This window comes from Halichoeres trimaculatus, unplaced genomic scaffold (assembly GCF_033239565.1).
Source record: "Halichoeres trimaculatus isolate MK-OKI-2021-1 unplaced genomic scaffold, fHalTri1.1 fHalTri1_scaffold_2, whole genome shotgun sequence".
NCBI classification, from domain to species: domain Eukaryota; kingdom Metazoa; phylum Chordata; class Actinopteri; order Labriformes; family Labridae; genus Halichoeres; species Halichoeres trimaculatus.
The window spans coordinates 39,979,378-39,999,878 of NW_027437180.1; the positions used below are offsets into that span (position 1 = coordinate 39,979,378).

General features: G+C 38.7%; 1 protein-coding gene across 5 annotated transcripts in view; it reads left to right on the forward strand.

Annotated features, from left to right (window-relative positions):
* Positions 1–17,677, forward strand: part of myom2a (myomesin 2a) — a 90,942-nt gene extending 73,265 nt beyond the window's left edge. For 3 of the 5 annotated variants that reach the window (XM_074698494.1, XM_074698521.1, XM_074698512.1), the window contains 22 exons: positions 713–834; positions 958–975; positions 1,271–1,458; positions 1,551–1,677; positions 3,744–3,922; positions 4,014–4,128; positions 4,894–5,053; positions 6,562–6,668; positions 6,774–6,818; positions 6,916–7,052; positions 7,915–8,059; positions 9,332–9,391; positions 9,511–9,578; positions 9,671–9,784; positions 9,864–9,951; positions 10,041–10,079; positions 10,496–10,601; positions 12,611–12,774; positions 13,923–13,959; positions 14,054–14,076; positions 14,417–14,472; positions 16,572–17,677. In XM_074698494.1, coding sequence (XP_074554595.1) covers positions 713–834; positions 958–975; positions 1,271–1,458; positions 1,551–1,677; positions 3,744–3,922; positions 4,014–4,128; positions 4,894–5,053; positions 6,562–6,668; positions 6,774–6,818; positions 6,916–7,052; positions 7,915–8,059; positions 9,332–9,391; positions 9,511–9,578; positions 9,671–9,784; positions 9,864–9,951; positions 10,041–10,079; positions 10,496–10,601; positions 12,611–12,774; positions 13,923–13,959; positions 14,054–14,076; positions 14,417–14,472; positions 16,572–17,111 — 2,638 coding nt within the window. In that variant the 3' untranslated portion in view covers positions 17,112–17,677. The remainder of the gene's footprint in view (positions 1–712; positions 835–957; positions 976–1,270; positions 1,459–1,550; positions 1,678–3,743; positions 3,923–4,013; positions 4,129–4,893; positions 5,054–6,561; positions 6,669–6,773; positions 6,819–6,915; positions 7,053–7,914; positions 8,060–9,331; positions 9,392–9,510; positions 9,579–9,670; positions 9,785–9,863; positions 9,952–10,040; positions 10,080–10,495; positions 10,602–12,610; positions 12,775–13,922; positions 13,960–14,053; positions 14,077–14,416; positions 14,473–16,571) is intronic. The other 2 variants (XM_074698504.1, XM_074698530.1) reach the window with 1 other exon arrangement.
* Positions 17,678–20,501: the final 2,824 nt, after the last annotated feature.

Genomic DNA, 20,501 nt, shown 5'->3' on the forward strand with positions numbered 1-20,501 from the left:
TTTCAAACATTTTTGAAAGTACTAAAATTGGCAAAAAAAAATAAAAAATTAAATACTTTTGATTTGATAACATATATTAATATTGCTCATTTTTTGTATTTGATTACATCTTGCCACATATCAAGCATTTAAATCAAGTTGTTTTCTGTTGTAGGAGGTGAAGTAGAATGGTGGCAGATTTTATCAACGACGGGATGAAGATTTAGTTCAACTAAATGTTAACGCAGGAATTTATTGAGTGTCAATGTCAAAGAAAAATAAAAATTATTTATTTTAATAATATTTGTGTAAAACACAGACGTAGTCTTTGTGACGTTACTCTTGGTTTATTAAAGGATCATGTGTTTGATTTTTGACCTGTAAATAACATTTTTAAACCTAAGCTTTTCTGACCCTGCATTCTGATCTATTTCACTGCTCCACTTTATAACTTTAATCTGGTACTGTGTTCTCTGATGTGTTTTTTGAATCCTGATAAATCCATTTAAAGACGTCAGCTGTGAGAGCTGTTGAGTTCCTGCTGAATGTGCAGAGCTTTAGCTTCAGACCAGCAGCCTGTGATCGGTGCAGATGGAGTTCAGACAGACCCTACTGATAGACTTTGGTTTGGTTTGTGACCTGGACAGAAAATGTAAATGTGAAACATGATTTATAAATTTAGTGGAAGATTGTATCTTAAGGCAAAAATAAAGTGTGTGTGTGTATTTGTCAGGTTTGTTGTCCACCGCCTGATCCCTGGAGAGACCTACGTTTTCCGTGTCCAGGCCGTCAACGTCTTCGGCCTCAGTGAAGAGTCCCAGGAGTCGTCTCCCATCTCCGTGGAGCCGGCCCTCGGTAAGAGAGGCGCTGGATCACTGCGTCTCTACACTCACAACTTAGGCAGAAAAGTTTCTGAAACTTGAGGTAAAACATAAAAAACTTGATGTTAAGTTTGGTAAATTTCCTTATTGTACCCAGGGAAGGGTGTGGAGTATGGTATGTACGAAAAGGTGTGTTTGTTTCATCCACCTGACACAGTTTTTATTCACTTCTACCTCAAGCATTTTGTGTTTTAATCACAGATCTGCAAATCCTCAACGACACACGTCACCTGTAGCTGAAAAACTGCACCGCAGGCGCTAAAAACTCAGAGTTTGATCACTGTTTGTAAATCTCTTAGTTCTTAAATCAAAGTCACCTGCATGAGGGACTATCACAGCTCTCACTTCAGAGATGTTAGGTTATTCCCTAAGAGAGGAAAAGATATAATTTAGATTTTTGTGTGATCCAGCCACTCCCAGCGCCCCCTTCGGCATCACCCAGCTGAGCAGCGACGGCTCCTCCATCACCATCGCCTGGAAGAAACCCAAACACACCGGCGGCTCCAAAATCAAGGCGTACTACATCGACAGGAGGAACGCCGACACGCTGGTGTGGAAGGAGGTCAACATGCAGGGCGTGGCCGAGAGAGTGTGCACCGTGAGTGGCGCTAGGATGCAGATTGTTCCTCTGTTCTCTAATTTAATCCAGTCAGTAAATCACATTCTTCCTCCTCCTCCTCCTGTTTTCAGATCGATAATCTGACAGATGGAACCTTCTACGAGTTTAAGGTCCAGGCCGCCAACATGGCCGGTGTGGGAGTGGCTTCAGCTCCCAGCATGCCCATGAAATGTGAAGCTTGGACCATGGAGGAGCCAGGTAAGATCTCATGGAGAGCCCCTGAAAATCTTTAACAGATCTCATAAAAAAATCCCATAAAAACCTCGAAAAAATGAAGATCTCATTAAGATCTTATTCTAAGATTTTGTAAAGATTTTTTTTAGGACTGAAACGATTCCTCGATTACAAAAAATGATCGAGGAATTTTCTCTGCCTCGAGGAATCGTTTAATTTTATAAGATCAAAGAATGGTTCACTGTTGATGTTGCAAATAGAGCTGGTGCTTTACTCAGTGACCTTTCAGACCCCACTAGCACCTTTTAATTCCCAAAAAAGTGACCAGCAGAAAATCTTACTTCTTTTCTGGAGTTTGGCGACCGACCTGAAAGCGCGCGTGCTGAGCCCCTCCCCCCTCCAAAATCACAGACCACGCAGGAGGCTACGTATAAATGAATCATGGAGGAGGGTCGATGTTTTAACACCAAAAAGAAAAAGAGTTAACCAAACGAAGTTCATTCATAGTTGTAAACACATGAACAGTGTGATATTAAATGTTTTCTGTCCCTCCTACGACAGTTTTCCTTTCTCTTAAAGCCTCCACGGCCGTTACATGCAAATGACTTGTTATGCTAATTAGGTGATTGTGACATAAAGCATTTATTTAATCTGTGAAAAACAGCACTGTAGAGTGAAGAAGATGAAAATATTAGGGCTGGGCAACAATGAAAACTTTTAATTGTAATTAATCGCATGATTTCCCTGATTAATCATAATTAATCGCATTGTGAAAGTGCCATAACATCTGTCATGCAAACACTAAATCAGTACTTGTTATACAGTAATAGTTAAATCACATATTTAGTGAAAATCAAATTTACAAAATGTAAATACAAAATTAAAGCTTATTTCCACTGTCAGGGCATTAAAGTGATCCTCTGGGATGGAACAAGTTGGGTCCTATCACAAGGTTTAGGGCAGAAATTACCCCTACAGCAGTGTTTTTGTGCAGCAGAAGCCCAGAGCGCTCGCACCAAACACCCCCTCCCTGCTCCTCTGCAGGTTTCCTCTGCACTCAGACGGGGCCATATTTTACTTGACCAAAAACACAAATAAACGGACTCCCACTGAAAAATCTGATATCCGTCTGCATTCACGCTTTATTTAGAGAATTTTCAGCGCGTTACTTTCACACAAAAACACCGCTAAATAAGGCTCTAGTTCTCATCATGTCTCTTCGTCCTGGCAGACTACCTGCGTTTGTTTACATCTGGCACGCCGCGCGCGCGGACAGATACACTAAGCGGCGAGCGCCTTTAAGTTCCGTGGCGTTGCCCCTCTTCTCCATGCTTGTTTTGGTTACTCATCGTGTTTTTCCGCCAATTTCACTTCCGGTTCCACCGCGGTCAGCAACGGACATTTACAAAATAAAAGCACGTGAGCAACATGCACTAATGTGCGATAAAATATTTAACGACGTTAATAGATTGACGGGTTAATGCGAAGCAGTTGTTAAGTTCACCTCGCAGGTCAGTCTGAACACTGCAAAGACTCAAAATCTTTAAAAAATGTTTTAATTCCTGGTTAAAATGACTCATATTTAACCAAGTTACATTGACTTTAAAATCTATCACCCAAAGTCACTTGATTTTTCACATGTTTGAAACCAATTTTCATTTAACTAAACAGAAATGTGTTTTATCCGATTACTCGATTAATCGATTAATCGGTGGAGTTTTCTGGAGAATACTCTAACGCTAAGATATTCGATACCTGCAGCCCTAATCTTGTTAAGATTTTGTAAAGATCTTGCAAAGATCTTGTAATGATTTTGTGGAGGTCTCGTGAAGAGCCCATGCGCTCTGAAGAACAGTGTCTTGAATAGTTTACAGACAGTTTCAGAGACGTCTCCAACATATGAACATGTGAAGGTTCGAACATCTGCACGTGCTCAGTCTGAACATCCAGCTTCGTTGCTTTACATCTTTGTTTAACATCAGGGGATCAGGAAACCCCCTCTTTAAGTTTCTTTAAACCCTTTCTGGGTCGAATGGGTCTCCAAAATGTACCAACCGTCCTCATGAAACCCGACCCTATTTCACCTCCAGGCCCCGCCTACGACCTGAGCTTCAGCGAGGTCAGGAGCCACTCCCTGGTCCTCCTGTGGAAGGCCCCGGTCTACACCGGAGCCGGAGCAGTCTCTGGATACCTGGTTGACATGGCAAAGAAGGGTTCGTCAGACTTTGTGACTCTGACTGAGGAGGCTGTGAGCCACCGTTACCTGAAGGTGGGAGACAGAGCGAACTCTGAACTCTTTTTAATATCTGCAGACTGCTGCAGGAAGTTTGGGTTAAAGTCTGATGTGTTTTCATTCTCAGGTGAAGGATCTGGTGGAAGGCGAGAGCTACGTGTTCAGAGTCCGTGCTGTGAATTCAAAGGGTGTTGGAAAACCTTCCCAGGTGTCAGAGCCGGTCTGCGCCAGAGCTCTGCCAGGTAACAACACATTAAGACCCCATTCAGGAGCCGCAAAATCTGCTTTATCTCCACAATAAAAACAAAAAGGGGATAAAATTCTACACGTAGAAAATTTCTTGTGAATAATTGTCCAAACTTGATTTTTTTGTGACACATTTGTAAATGTGATGTCTTAGTTTTTATATAAAAAAAAAAACTTGCAAACAACATTAAAAAAAAATACAAAGCACACTGTAAATAACATAAATTTGCAAAATTTATTTAATTTAGGTAAGTTGCAAAATTTTTCAAAAATTTTAGAATTGAAAAATTTTGCAAATTTTTTGAAAAAAATGGAATTCAAAAATGTGAAAAAATTAAAAAGAAATTGAAATTAGAAAAAAAAATTCAAAAAGTTAAAAAAAAAAATGCAAGATCTTGAAATAAATGTTTTTTCTCAATATGAAAAATGTCAAAAAAATTGTAACAAGTTTCTAAAAATGGAACCCTCCCCACCCCCCAAAAAAATAAAATAAAATAAAAATAAAATGGAAGGCTTTATTGACAGATGTGATGCATATTTAGTTCAACAAATTGTTAAATCATGATTTTATTTAGTGTCGGTGTCTTTAATCATCAATACCCTCTGTAAGAAAAATAACAATTTGTTATTTCAGTAATATTTTTTAAAGCTACAAGGAGCCACTGCAGAGGAGCAGCATGAAGCTCCAGAGCCACAGGTTGAAGACTCTTGGTCTATCCTAATCCTGATTTGTCTCGTTAACATGTTCTTTATTTTCCCAGGCACCAAGGAGATCGTCGCTGGCGTGGACGAGGAGACCGGAGACGTCTTCCTGTCTCTGGAGGCCTGTGAGATCTGCGACACCTCTCAGTTCATCTGGTCCAAGAACTACAAACCCATCGGAGACTGCCCCAGGGTCGCCGTGACAACGAAGGGCAGGACGTAAGTAACACACAGGATAAAACCGCCGTCTTTATGGTCTCTGTGGTTTATCTTGAAAGGGACAGGATTCAGTCGTTGAAAAATGTTGTGAAGAACGACTTTTATAATTAAGTCCACTTCCTTAACGGCACGACTGATTCAGATTCCAAAATACAAACACAGAATCTTTAAATTCTTCTTTCCTGTTTTATCAAGTCAAAAACAAACCAAACACTTACATTTGGTCAAACATTTCTGATTTCTGATAAATGAGTATTAAGTTATATTAACTTTACTGTCCTGCTTATATCTAAAGAAACCTGAGTAGAAAATGAGTTTGAAAAGGGTAAGTGAAAAAAACAAAGGCTTCAGCCTGCATCCTTTCAGTCATGTTTTGTTATTTTTTATTTATTATGTGGATTTATTTTTCCTTGTTTTGTTGCTGTTTACTGTTTGGTGCAGAAATAGCATTAACTCAACATTTGTTCATTTTCACTTGCTTGTGCATATCAGTGTTTATGTTTCAAAGTGACCAAAATAAACTAAACTAAACTAGACAACTTAGACACCTAATTTTTTTATGTCCACAAATTAAATAAGGCTTGAAGAATGGGCCTTTTGCCATGCGGCCCTTTGACTCTTTTTTGCAATTTTTTTTATTTCAATGATTGACTTTTTGCCAGATTTCATTTTTTTTAAGGTTTAGCAATTTTTTTAAAAAAAATTCTAAAACTTTTTCTTTAAATGAGGCAAATTGTTGAAATTGAAATATTTTATTTTTTGCGTTTTCATGACGCTTTGGCAAATGTTTTGAATTTCCAAAAGTATTGAAATTTTTGCACATTTTTTATTTTGTTTTAATTGAAATTTGCAAATCTTTGAAATTCCCCCCCCCCCAAAAATAGCAACTTGTTGAAATTTAATAAAATTTGCAAATCTATATTATCATATACATTTTTCTTTAAAATATATTTTAAGATGCAAAATAAAAAACGAAGACATCACAGGTCGCCGACCCCTGGGACAGAAGAATAGGTCCTCTGCAAGATTATCAACATTAAAGAGGGGATATTGTGTTTTTGTTTGTATGTATTCTGTCCCTCTGGTGCCCCTGTAGTATTTTTGAGTGATTTACAGCTCAATAAATCCCATTTTTTTCTTTCCCTGGTCTCAAACACCTCATTTTAGCTACTGTCTCTTTAAGACTCCCTGCTCCACAAACCCCCTTCACTCTGATTGGCCCTAGCTCAGAGTGAACCTTAGTGTTTGAGGCCCACCCCTCCAGTGTTTCATAAACCAAGCAGAAGTTCCTTATATAGTGACATCATCATTTTAGTTAGTCTTGTGGAGATCTGTTTTTTTTTTCTGGGACAGATGAAGAAGAAGAGGTTTTTAAAATTAGCACATGTTGAGTCTGAAGATCGATTAAGACATGAATTTAAAAAAGATTTTCAGAATGCTGAGTGGTAACCTGTAAAGTTTGTGTTGATTTTTAAAACACATTTATTGTTTTGTTGTTTGACTCTCAGCTCCAGACTGACTTTCACCAACCCTGACAAAGACGATTTGGGGAAATACTCGGTGGTGGTCACGGACACAGAGGGCGTCTCTTCCAGCCACACTCTGACTGAAGATGGTGAGTTTAAAACCTACAAACTTCACAAACAGGATCAGATTCCACCAGTCTGACTCATCTCTGGTTTGTTTGTTTGTGTCTCATGTTGCTGTTTCACTCCTTCAGCCCTGAACACCATGCTGGAGCTGAGCTACGCCATCAGACACCCCAGTGAGTGTTTCTGCAGCAGCCGCAGACCTCCATCACTTCCTCTCAGAGTGTTTCCTAACAATACACCCTGCGCCTCCTTCTCTTTCTCCTCCTGCAGTTGTTCCTCTGAAACACGGTCTGAACTATGAGATCCTGGAGAAGGGTCACGTGCGTTTCTGGCTGCAGGCCGTCAAACTGTCGCCCTCCGTGTCCTACAGGTTTGTGGTTAACGACAAGGAGGTGACCAGTGGAGAGGTGAGTCAGTGGAGAGCCTGAATACTCAGATGTTTATCATCATAATGCACAGTAAATAATTATGCTAATGCTTATTTTGATTAATTAAAAATCTAAATATTTGTAACATTCAGAATTGTGGTAATATTCAAGGATTCTGGTAATGTTATAAAAACTTGGTAACATTCAAAATGTAAAGTGTCATCAGAGAATTCTTTTAAAACAAAGAAAAACCTGTAAGATTGAAGAGTTCTATGAAACATCTAGAATATTTTTATGGTCTAGAATTCTGGTAACACCAAAGAACTTGGCTAATATACCAGACCTACCATCCAGAATTCTGGTAACACTCTTAAACTCTGTTAAAATTAAAGAATTCTGGTAATATTCTAGAATTGTAATGATTTTCTAGAGTCTCGGTTACATCCTTTATTTCAGTTAAGCTCTAGAACACTGGTAAAATTCTTAAAATCTGGGAACCTCCGCAAATTCTGAAAAATCATTCAAAAACTTCAGCAACATTCTAGAATTTTGGAAATATTACAAAAAAATAGTGAATTTGCAAAAGCTGTAACATCTTGGTTACATTCTAGAATTCTGGAAATGTTCTAAATTTCTGCTAACATTCGAATTTTTTTTTTGGAATATTCTAGAATTTTGGTTCCATTATAAAATTCCGGTGACATCAAGAGCCGGTAACATTCTAGGACTTTGGTAACATCCCACAATTTTAATGTCTTTTCTAGAATTCTGTGAACATTTTAGGGTCCAAGCAGCATTCTAGAGTTTTGGTAACATATTCAGAATTCTGTTTTTTATTACAGAAGTTTTCTTTTCTTTATTTTTTGATATCTTGATTCATTCTCCCATACTTCGTCCACAGGGACATAAGATCAGTCACGACGTGGCCACAGGAATCATCCAGATGACCGTGGAGAGTTTCACCAGAGCCAACGAGGGGACGTACACCGTCCAGATCACCGATGGAAAAGCCAAAACCCAGAGCTCCCTGGTGCTGGTCGGAGACGGTGAGCGAAACACAGGCGTACACCTCACGGTCAGCTTAGAGCTGAGAGTGACGCTCTGTTTACTAGAGCTCTTTAAATTACCGTAACTTCTCCACTTTTTGAGTTAGTGAGAAAATTCAAACAGCACCTGAAAGAAGAAAAGACAGGCTTTACAACGACACCTGGGGTATAACGATGCTGCACAGGAGTCTACGTGCACCAACATTCCAATCACAGACTATATTAGATGCTAGCTGTTCTCATTACCGTAACTCTTCAACTATTTGGGCAAGAGAAAAGAAGATGAGCTTTCTCTTTTCTTTCTCTAAATCTTTGAATTGATCCAGGTTGCCTGTACGATACTTGGATGATAAAACGTTATTTCATGTACATTTGAACACAGGAATATTTTGTCTTTATGCGCTTATTTTATGTAAATCAATAACTCCTTTCATGAGTGCCTGAAGACGGTCATCTTGCAAGACGGGTGAAGTGATCTTGGGTCCTCCACAATCTCTGTTTTTGGCCAACAATAATGACACCAAGAACAGAATGTAGGTAGACCCCACCATGACACTGCAAAAACTGAAATCTTATCAAGTGTTTTTGTCTTGTTTTAAGTAAAAATTGTCTTGTTAAACTTGATTTAAGATACATTCACCTGAGCAGTCCAGAAAAATGTCTGATTTGAAGTTATTAAAGACAAAATGAAGCCTGAATCACTGTAACAAGTAAAAAAAAATCTGCCAATGGAACAAGAGAAATGTTACTTGTTTTGAAACATTATTGTCGTTTTGAGTAAGTTTTCAAGCAATTTTTCTTGTTCCATTGGCAGATTTTTAAAAAAATTGTTACAACTTAAGCCGCGTTTCCACCAAGCAGACTGGTTCAGTTCGTCTCGGTACAGCGTGCATTTTGCGGCGTTTCCACTGACTTATCTCGGGACAGATCCCTAAAAACCGAGACGAGCCTGCCTACTTTTTGGGACCCTTTCGTATGGGTGCCAGACTGAACCAATCCGCCCTCTGAAGGTGGAGCTTCAACACTGCAGACCGCTGATTGGTCAAAAGAATCATCACTTACCCCGACAGCGGCTGCATTTCACTCAGCATCAGATTTTTCAGCTCTCTTGAGTAAATGAATGAAGTCGAGTCAAGTGTCTCAGTTTTATGTGTATAACTCGCTCAGTTTGTTTAACTTTAAGGCTTTTTTCCGACTGTTTGGAAGCATTACGCGATTCTAACCGCTAGCACCACTTCACGATTGTTTATCACGGCTCTGTTTCTGTTTCAGTGTTCAAAGTTGCTCTGAAGGAGGCTGAGTTCCAGAGGAAGGAGCACATCAGGAAGCAAGGTGACGTAGAACAGACGTGTTATCACCTGGAGACGTGATTCACTGACCATCGCTCAGTTTCTGTTTTAAAAGAAGAACAAAGTGTTTCAGTGTGAATGTGTTTCCTGTTTGTCCTCCAGGTCCTCACTTCTCTGAGTATCTGTACTTCACCGTCACCGAGGATTGCACCGTGATGCTCGCCTGCAAGGTGACACTCAAATCTCTCCGTTTCACTTTGATCCTGATTCTAATACAGACCCTGACCTGTGACCTTTGACCTGTGCTGCTTTTCTGCTTCAGGTGGCCAACGTGAAGAAAGAGACGACCTTCCACTGGTACAAAGAGGACGATGAGATTGTTCCAGAAACTCCTCCTAATGTCCTTTCTGGAGCCTGCTCCCTGCCCATCCCTCTGGTAACTTCTGCTGGATCAAATAAATCCAGATTATCAATCCATCCAGCTGTTTGCTGACTCATCAATGTTTGTTTTTCAGTTCTCCAGAAAAGATCAGGGCATTTTCAAAGCCACACTCAGCGACGACAGAGGAAAGGACACGTCTGTGTTCGACATCTCAGGCCAAGGTGATTTTAACTCCATCTCTTTCATGTTCATCTTCTCTTTAATAAACCTGTTTTAACATGTTTTAACTCTTTCTATCTTTTATTTACAGTGTTTGATGACATCATCAACGCCCTCGCCAAGAACGCTGGTGAGTTTCTGAGTCGTGTTTACATTTTCTGGATCTGTGGCTCTCTGTAACTGTCTGAGCAGCTTCTTCACCACGCAGGCTTCAGTCCCACAAACGTTTCCTGAAACTCGTGTCCCTGGGACGTAAACCCACCCCAGCGTCTTCGCCGCGTGCAGCTGCAGCATGTTTTAGCCTGAAGCTCTGACTGTCTCTGAAAAATGTGCAGGATTAAAACGTGATTTAACTACGGAGAAAAGCTGAACTAAGGGAAAATAACGCCTCGGGCTCTTTGTGAACAACAGAAAAGGTTGAAGGTGTTGTGATCAGGCGCCAAGGCGTTAAAGGTTAAAATGTTCTGAAAAAACAGTGAAAGGAAGAAAAACTTAAAATGTGCTTTAGGAAACCTCTTGAATATGATTATTTTGTGGTGTTTTCAGGAGCGTCTGCCTCTGACCTGGTGCTGCAGTGTACTCCAGAGGGCATCAGGCTGCAGTGCTACATGAACTACTACACAGAGGAGATGAAGACCGTCTGGAAACACAAGTACGCACACGCTACGTCATTTATCTGAGTTCACTTTTTACATTTTGAAGGTAAAAGTTTCAAACTTTCAGCTGTAACAAACGGTGGAAGACATATCTGCCTGCTCCTTCTGTACAAAAGTGAAGCCAAAGTATCCAAGCCATGGGCGCTGACATCTTGCACTTTACACACAGTGGGTGTTACCTGCTCAAGAATCACAGTTATAGAGTGTTCAATGACTTCTGTGTAGAGTTAACAGATTCATTTTTTATAGGTCAGCCAGTTTGGATGGTAGCTTTCAAGATTTCTGGTAACATCACAGAATGTTTGAGAAACTCTAAAACTCTGGTCACATGTCAGGTGACATTCCAGAATTTGGTAACATTCAAGATTTCTGGTGGCACAAAAGAATTCTTTTGAAATGATGTCATTCTTGTAAAATAAAAGAGTTCCATTAAAAATCTAAATATTTTTGACAGTCTAGAATATTTGAAACACCTAAGAATTTGGTCAACATTCTAGAACTAACATTCAGAATTATGGTAACATTCTAGAATTGTAATGGTATTATAGAATGCTGTTGACATCCAAGAATTCTGGTACTGTTCTAGAAAATTGGCAACATTAAAGATATCTGGTGTCATCAGAGAATTATTTTAAAAGACTGTAATTTCTGTGACATTAAAGAGTTCTATTAAACTTCTAGAATATTTGTTATGGTCTAGAATTCTGGTAACACCAAAGAACTTGGCTAATATACCAGACCTACCATCCAGAATTCTGGTAACACTCTTAAACTCTATTTTACAGAGATCTGGTAATATTCTAGACCTGTGAAGATTTTCTAGAATCTCGGTTACATCCTTTATATTAGTTATGTTTTAGAAGGCTGGTCAAATTCTTAAAACCTGGAACCTTCCAAAACTCTGAAAAATCATTCAAGAACTTTGGCAACACTCTAGAATTTTGGAAATACTACAGAAAATTAGTGAAATTGACGGAAGCTGTAATATCCTCGTTACATTCTAGAATTCTGGTCATGTTCTAAAGTTCTGGTTACATTGAGTTTTTTTTTTAAATCCCGGAAAAAAATTCTGGTGACATCAAGTTCTAGTAACATTCTAGAACTTTGGTAATATCACACAATTTTGACGTCTTTTCTAGAATTCTGTGAACATTATAGGGTCCAAGTAGCACTCTAGAATATTGGTAACATTTCCAGTATTCTGTTTTTTATTTCAGAAGTTGTTTTTTTTATTCCAGAGTTCTTAACATTCAAGAATTCTGGTGACTTCATGAAACTCTGGCAATGTTACAGAATTCTCATAATGTTTTGATTTCTAGAAACTTTCTGGGAGTCCAGTTACATTCCAGATTTTTTTGTGACATTCCAGATTTCTGACAATAGTCCAGAAATTAGGAAACAGATTTTCTTGAAACATTTCAGAATTCTGATAATTTCCAGTTCTCTGCCACAGTAACATTGTAGAACAACATACTTATATATTTGTAACATTCTATAAATTTAGGAGCTTTTCTAGAGTCATAAAAACACTCTAGAACCCTGGTAACACTCTGGGTTTTGGAGCTGCAGGGAGCAGGCAGCTCAGATATGTCAGAAAGCAGCGTGAAGATATAAACTGATGCAGCAGATGTGTGTTCAGTCCGTATTAAAGGCACAGTTCACTCATGTTCCGTGTGTGATGTACTCCTCAGACTTGGCACAGAGCTGCAGCAGATCAAACAGCCGCTAAACGCTGACGATCATGACCCCAGCCATGTTAATGAGTGTTGTTTCTTTGGCCTGTCGCCAGTCAGTCACATTACAGACAGTGTTTTCTGTCAGCTGTCACATGAAAACACTTTGGATGATTTACTGCTGTACGGTTTAGTCAAGCAGAAGTTTGTTGTCTTAATTGAGCTGCAGATAAATTTGCTCACTTGATAAAACGGCTCAGACATGGTTCACGGGACTTTATGTTTTTTTTCCTAGTGTCTAAACTCTCTTTTGTGTTTGCTGAACCCTGCAGGGAGAGTAAGATCGCCTCCTCTGAGAAGATGAGGATCGGGGGAACAGCTGAGATGGCCTGGATGCAGATCTGTGATCCCTCCGACAAGGAGAAAGGTCACTACTCCATCGAGATCTCAGACGGCGTTAAGACCCACACCAGGACCTTTGACCTCTCCGGACAAGGTAGATAAACATGATGGGTCTGATTTATTAGAAACTATCGAGAAATGTTCTTAACTTTATTTACTTTTTGATACTGAGTCATAGGTTTCATTATGGCGTATGAGTATGAGGGAAACACTGTGGAAGAAATTAAATTACTGTTAAGAAATAAATTTGGAACATTAAAAGATTAAAAAAATTTTTTATGAAAACACGGTCTCATTTTTTTTTTGGATAGCCTGAATTTTTTTGTTATACATTATAATAATCCCAGCCTGTAAGTGACAATTTCTCTCTCATAAAATTACAAAATAGATTGTAACTTAACACTGATCAAATTTTGAAAAAATTAAATTTAATGAGTGTAAGGTTACCTTTTTCAAAATTAACAAAAAGTAAAAAAAAAAAAAAAAAAAATTAAATTTGTAAAAGTTTATTTCTATCATTTTCCTACTTTTTGGCTTAGAATTTTTTTTTTTTCTTACAGCATCATTTTTAATTGTATAAATTTACTGTTTTGTTCTTAATGAAGTAATTAACAACCCTGTAATATTTACTCCAAAATTTTAAGCTTTAAAAAAAAAAAAAAAAAAAAATCTTGGGAAAATTGCTTTTCTGTAAATTTCTGTATCTATAAACGTATGATTTTTTCTACTTAAATTCAATTCCTTTTACTATTTAATTAAGTCTCCCCAAATGGCATTTTTTTCTTGTAAATCAAGATTTTTTCATTATTAATCTAGATTTTTTTTTTTTTTTTTAAATATTAATTAACTTTTTTTTTTTAATGAGCCACTTTCTGTCTTAATTTAAAACAGAATAATTTAACATTTTCAGCCAACATCTTATTAATTGTCAACAAGTGTAAATGTTCACTTTTCTTAAAAACTTACATTTTTTTTCTTTGACATTAGAAATTTAAATCTTAGACTTATGATATTTTGATTTCTGACTTTCTATGTATGAAAACTTTAAACATGTAAGATAAAATCCCCAGTTTTAAACTCTAATTTTTACGTTAAAATAACTGAACTTCTGTAATTTCACAGATTAATTATCAGAGTCTTTAACATTTTTCATCTATAGTGTGACTATTTATAATCCGTGTTATGGTGATTTTTGTCTTCATTTTTAAATCATTCTTTGACACATTTTCTTTTCTTCCTCAGCGTACACTGATGCCTACGAGGAGTACCTGAGACTGAAGTGAGTTATTTGTTGGTATAAAAGTCTACAAACATTAGTTTTTAATTCTGTCCAGATACTTTTAATCACTCTGATCTTTGTTTTCATCTTTTAGGGCAGCTGCATTCGCTGAGAAGAGTGAGTATTTAATGAATCAGTTGAGGCCTTTCATTAGCAGAGCATCCACACACCTGTGAGATCTGATGGTTAAATGTATCAGTCAAGTTTAAAGTCCCCGAGCTGTTCGTGGCGGCCCCTCCGGCCTCATTCAGAACAGTTTGGGCCGAGTTATTTCCTCTGAAGGCAAAGAGCAAACGAAACATCTGACAGTTCAAAGATTTAAAGCTCTACATTCCTCCTCTATCTCCTCCTGCACATCTCCAGCTTGTAAAAACTGTGACAGGTCGTGTTGCATCACTCCCCTGTGCAAACACAGAGATATTCATCAGTTAACCGGCTTTTTGTTTTTCCTCCTCAGACCGTGGCAGGGTGGTCGGCGGTCTGCCTGACGTGGTCACAATCATGGAAGAGAAGGTAACTCTACAGTTAATGGAGCAAGTCTGAAAAGCTGATATCAACACACTCACTGCAGAAACTAAAGTCTATGAGACTGTTAGAGCTGTTAGACTTTATGAAACTGTAAAACTCAGTTCAGCCTGTAACTGACACAGGGGATTTTTTCAACCAGAGGGTCCAGGAACTTCTAGTACCTGTTAAAACAAAACCAAATGGTTCCTGGGGTCCATTGGTGTGTCCACCGAGGGGCTAAAGAGACCTGGGAAGGTGATTCAAAACAGGACAGGGACTGAAGAAAAAATAAAAGTGATGACAAAGCACCACCAGACCAGCAGAGGGCAGTGAGTCACAGTAAAGGCCTTTAAGGAAAAATGACACCATAGAAGAAGACAGACTAGCTGTGTAGCTCTGCAGTTAGCCTGTTGAGCATTGTTTCCACCGAGCCTGGGACAGATCCTTAAATCACCAAAACGAGCTGTCCCACTTGTTGGGACCCTTCCATAGGGATGCCAGACTAGACCGATCTGACCCCAGAAGGTGGAGCCACCACGCTGCAGATCGTTGATTGGTTAAAAGAATGGTCACTTCCTGCACTGTAAACCCCAAAGTTCAAATTGCTGAATTGAATCAAGAAAACTTTAGATTTGTTAGTAAGTTTGGTTTACTCAAGTGACCGAGTTTTCAGTGTTGAAACTGATGATTTCTGAGTAGATTTAACTTTTGTTCCTGTTAGTTGTGGCTGTGCTTTGTAACTGTGAGTGAGGAGGGGACGCAGTTGATATGAGACCCTGCTGAACTTCTAGACGTTAATGATAGTCCAGTCATAAATTTCATTTATAAATTCATCAACCATTATGCTTACTGCAAAAGTCAACAGGTACAAGACCCTGTGCCGTGGAGCATAGACCAACAGTCAGTGCTGTGGGGCTCAGACAGTCTGTGCCTCCTGGAGAACAATATTTCAATGAACAGCAGGTTTTCATATCTACTGCCTTCCCTCCTCACTCACGGTTCCTAAAGTTATGAAATTGGAGCTGATTTTTTCATGATGGCGTTTCAAACCACGAGTGAGGAGGAAACGCTGTGGATATGAGGCCCAGCTGTTCTTTAAAATGTTGTTTAATTTAGTTGTTCTGATCTGCTTCAATTTTTTTATCATTACATTTACTTCATCCATAAGGCAAATTTATTGATATCACATCTCTCAGTTTTGAATCATGTAAATCAATTGTGTTTTACAGTGAAATGCGACATTTTTTTAACATTACTTAATATTTAATTTGTCACAAATAAGCCTCAGGTTTATTTGATTAAAGACATTCAGCAGAATGATTTTCTATAAAAATCGTGACTACTTAAGATGTTGAGTTGAATAAACTTAAGTTTTCATATTTCATTACTTATTTTTTTTAAGGAAATCTGTTTACAACTAAGCTTGATTGTTCTCCAGCGTTGCTCTTTGTTTACTGTGTCGCGTTTTTCTTCTTTGTTGAATTTGTAAGCGGGGTACACTGTGTTGTACTGCTATGGCCTCACGCTATTATGTAACTGTCGCTGCTATCGGCATCTGGCTTAGACGCCGTCTACCACAAGGGGGCACAGTTGGCTATGGAAACCCAAACAGGATCAGGTTTAACTAAGCCAAACAGTACCAAACTCGACTGGTCCAAACTGGACCACATGGTGGACACGGGGCTTTAGTTTTTAAAATAGAAACTGAGGCTGATCCACCGATCAGAAACCTTCAGCCCAAAGTTCCTGGACATCTTGAAGGGATGTAAACATGAGACCTTAGCTTCAACAGTCTGAGCGTGATCCATAAACGTAGCTAAACGTAGCGGTTTCTGAGGTTCATCAACATGCTAACGGTCGTTATATGACCTCGTTAGCAGAGACGTTAGCCTGGTTTCACTGAGAACCATTCAGGTCTTTGATCACTTGTGGTTTTTGGGAGTTACATGATCCTCAGGGTGAGTGTGGCCCTGTTTGTTTCTGTAGGGACGTCCTACGAAGTCCGTTTGCCTTTCTGGATCAAGCTTTGGTCTACCTCGAACACACTTGGTAAACGTAGCTTCCTGGATTTGAGTTAACCCCCCTGATCTCTGTCCCCTCCCCAGTCCCTCAGCCTGACCTGCACCGTGTGGGGCGAGCCGACACCTGAGGTCAGCTGGTTCAAGAACGACCAGGAAGTCGCCTCCACCGAGCACACCAAGGTCACGTTCGACGGCGGCAAATTCGCCAGCCTCGTCATCAACAAAGTCACCCCCGACGACTCCGGCAAGTACAGCATCAACGTGCGGAACAAGTACGGCGGCGAGTTCGTGGAGATCACAGTCAGCGTTTACCGACACGGCGAGCAGATCCCCGAGTCCAAAATGGGACACGCCAAAACACCCGCTGCCACGCCTGCTGCTACACCCGCAGCCACGCCTGTGCCGCCCAAGTCCCCAGCTCCCCCTTCCAAAACCCCGACACCTACACCCCAAAAGTCCCAGACCCCGATGTCCATGAAGAGCCCGACTCCAGCTTCCACCCCTGCTTCTACCCCAGTCCCCAAATCCCCAACCCCAACCCCCAAGTCTCCAACCCCGTCTCGTGGCGTCAAGTCTCCAACCCCGCCCAGATTCATGAAGTCCCCTACCCCACCCAGGAAGTAGAAGGTGGAGTGGAGGTGGAGTCTGAGGGTTGGCTGTTAGCGTCGCTGAGTCGTAGCATGAGTGTGAAACCCAGAGCTGTTGTTATAACGTTGATGTAGACGTGGCGGCCGTCCTGAGTCCCTCTTTAAGAACTAGCTGATGATAAAAAAAGAAAAACGTACGTTGGAGGGACTCTGACAGCTGCTCGCTTCAGTAGATTTCATTTACAGTATGTCACTGACCTGGTCTCTGTGGGGAACGCAGAAACAGGAAGTCAGACCAGGGTAGATGTTTATGGTTAATGTTGTAAGAGCTGTACCTTCCACTGAACCGTGGAACGCCTGAACACATCTGTCAGATGTTAACGGATAATTAACATTTATTACATCAAAGCTGTTATAAATCTGAGTTATCCTCTGAAACTGGAAGACCTGAGACTTCTCAGGCACAGAGCCGGGGTTTTATCCTCACATACAGGATTAATCTGTGTTTCTGCTTCATCACTTAAAGATCAGATGATTCACCTCCAGCCCTGGTCTCTGTGTCTGTGTGGTCCCCGATGCTTTGTGATGGCAATAAACTTTATCAACCTCCTTCTGTTGTCTGTAGATACTTTCACACATACACACCTGGAATTTTCTGGACATAACCAGGAGCTGACTGTTTATTGTTCATCTATTAGACCAAGGGTCTTCAACCTGTGGTTCTGGAGCCTCATGTGGCTCGTCAACTCTTTTACAGTGGCTCCTTAAACATTTAAAAAAAATATTTATTAATCAAACATCAACTATTTCATTATTGCAATAAAACAAAATAATCCAGAACAAATTATGCATCACATTCGTCAAAAAAGCCTTTACATTTTTTAAACGATGCAAATTTTTGGAATTTTAATTTTTTGGCTTTTTTTTTTTCATTTAAAAAAAAACAACTTTTTTGGAAGATTTTGTAAATTTTTTTGTTTAATTTTCAAAATTTTTGAATTTTCTTTTTTATTTTTTTTTTAACATTCTTTTTGCTAATTTTAAAATTGGCTGAATTTCTGCTAAAATTTTTGAAAACTAAATGCTTTAAAAAAAAAATGCAAATTTGTATTCTTTTTTTTAAATTCTTTTGTAAATGAAGCTCAGTGTTACAATTGCACTTTTTTCTTTTTTTTTCAAATTTATGACATTATTACGTAATTACAGTGTTTGAATCATTACAGTGATTGAAATTATTGCTTTTTTGGTTTTTGTATACATTTTGCTAATTTTTGAAATTTCAGTTTTTGACATTTTTTCAAATTATAAAAAAATGTTTTGGAAGATTTTGTGAAATTTTTAATATTTAAATATTTTGAAAAAAAAGATGAAAATATTTTTGATTCTTTGGAAATTTTTGCAAATTTCAAAACTGGTTAAATATCTCCAACTATGTCAGTGCCATATTTAGATAAAAATGTGCATATATTTATTTTATTATATCTTTTTGTAAATCAAGCACAGTTTTATAATTGCCTTTTTTTCCTTTTTTGAAGTTAATGACATGGCAAAATTTTTAAAATTTAGAAAGTATTGAAATTTTCGCACATTTTTTAATTAACATTATTTTTAATTTGCAAATTTATGAATTAAAAAAAATATTTGCAACTTGTTGAATTTTTTTTAAATTTTGCAAATTTATGACATTACATACTTTTCAACTTTTAGAACTTTTCCCAAATTTATTAGGCATAAAAAAAAACTAAGAACTCACACGTAAAAAACTATAAACACATAAAACTGTTGTTTGGATAATTATTCTGTAGATTTTTTAATATGAATAGATCCCATGCACTTTATACACAGATAAAGAAGATTTTGTGGTTCCTGAATGACTCTGATCAAGGTAAGCTGAGGAAAAATGTCTCCTTTGATTGTAAAGTTTGCAGACCCCTAATCTAGTTGTTATTCCTACTTTGAAAATAGCTTTCCTGTAGCCGTTTTGAAAAAAGCTAAAAAGCAACTTCAGCTCCCTGTAGTGGAACGATAATCATCGTGGAGCTAGAGTGCATTTCTTAATTTGTTTTTAACAGGTTTTTAAGAAAACTTTTTATCATGTTGGTGAGATAGAGGTCTTTGAAACTCCTCTATCAGAAATGATATCTTTGTAGGGCTAAGCTTTCCAGCTTGTTTTCATCCTCCATCACTGTTACACCACCTCCACAAGTTTAAACTTTAAAGACTGAAAACTAACAGGTTTGGTTTCTTGTATCAAGACATCATTCTTGTTTTAAGGATTTTTTTTCTTTTCTTTTTGCTGTACTTAAAAAAAAAAAAAAAACAACTCATTCAAAGTTAAACAGAGCCTTTTCTGCCTTTCAAAGTTTTCTGTCCTCTCACTTCAGGAAACAATCTGTGAGTTTTGGCCGTCTCTGATTGGCTGTTTCCAGACTGAAACAGGTAAACAAACCTGCTCCCATGCCTGAAACCCAGGTGAGCTGAGGTGGGCGGGGCTTCTGTAACAGGGCCAACAGGGCAGGTACGACAAGATATTAGTTTGCACAGGCAGTTTCAAACCCACACCTTCGAGCTGCTGGTTCACACAGGCCGACTGCAGGGAGCAGCTTTGTTGTCTGCAGGAGTTTCAGGTCTGTGAGGAGGACGGCGCGTCATGAGGTGAGTCTGTTTCAGCTGCTTTACAGGGGACCTGACTGAGAAGCCTGCACACACCGTGGTGTTTTTGGTTTTGTTTGGGTGGAGGAAAGTCGGGCAGATGCTTCAGAGCACAGCTGGTCAAACTTTTAATGATTTCACAGAGTAAATTCAATCCACAGCTGCTGAGGGAAAAGTGTTCAAACCTAAAAATGCACAAATTAATTTAAGTCAGCCTCACTTAAAAACTTTTTTATACAGAAATCAATTTTTAGTGTCATACATCAAAATTAAATCACACTTTTCATTTCAAAGTTCCAGCTTTACACACCTGCCTTTCAAAAACAAGAGTCCATGTGGAGGAACTGTACCAAGTTAGCCGACTTACATGGTTAATTTTTGAGTTCAGAAACTTTTTAAAAATGTAGTTGTATGTTTTCCAAAGTCAGCTGATCCAGTTTCTACCTGAAACTCAAACCTGTCCTAAACAAAACAATCCCATCCGAGCTTTCAGCACGAGACACAGCTGTGAGAAATACTCTGCTCTGGTTGGACAAAGTCAAGGATTACTGGTGATTTCAGCCCAACTGAAACATCAAAGAAACACCAAACTTATGATTTCTTTATCGTCCTTGACCCAGTCAGACAGAGTTAGCAAAAATAGCTGATGCAACCTGTTAGAAAACAAACACCTTCCCGCTCTGTTCTCCCTCCTGGATACACAGCTCCTCTTTTTTTTAACTTTTGTGTGGAAATAATGTAAAACAAAGAGCAATAACTGTTGATGTTCCACACT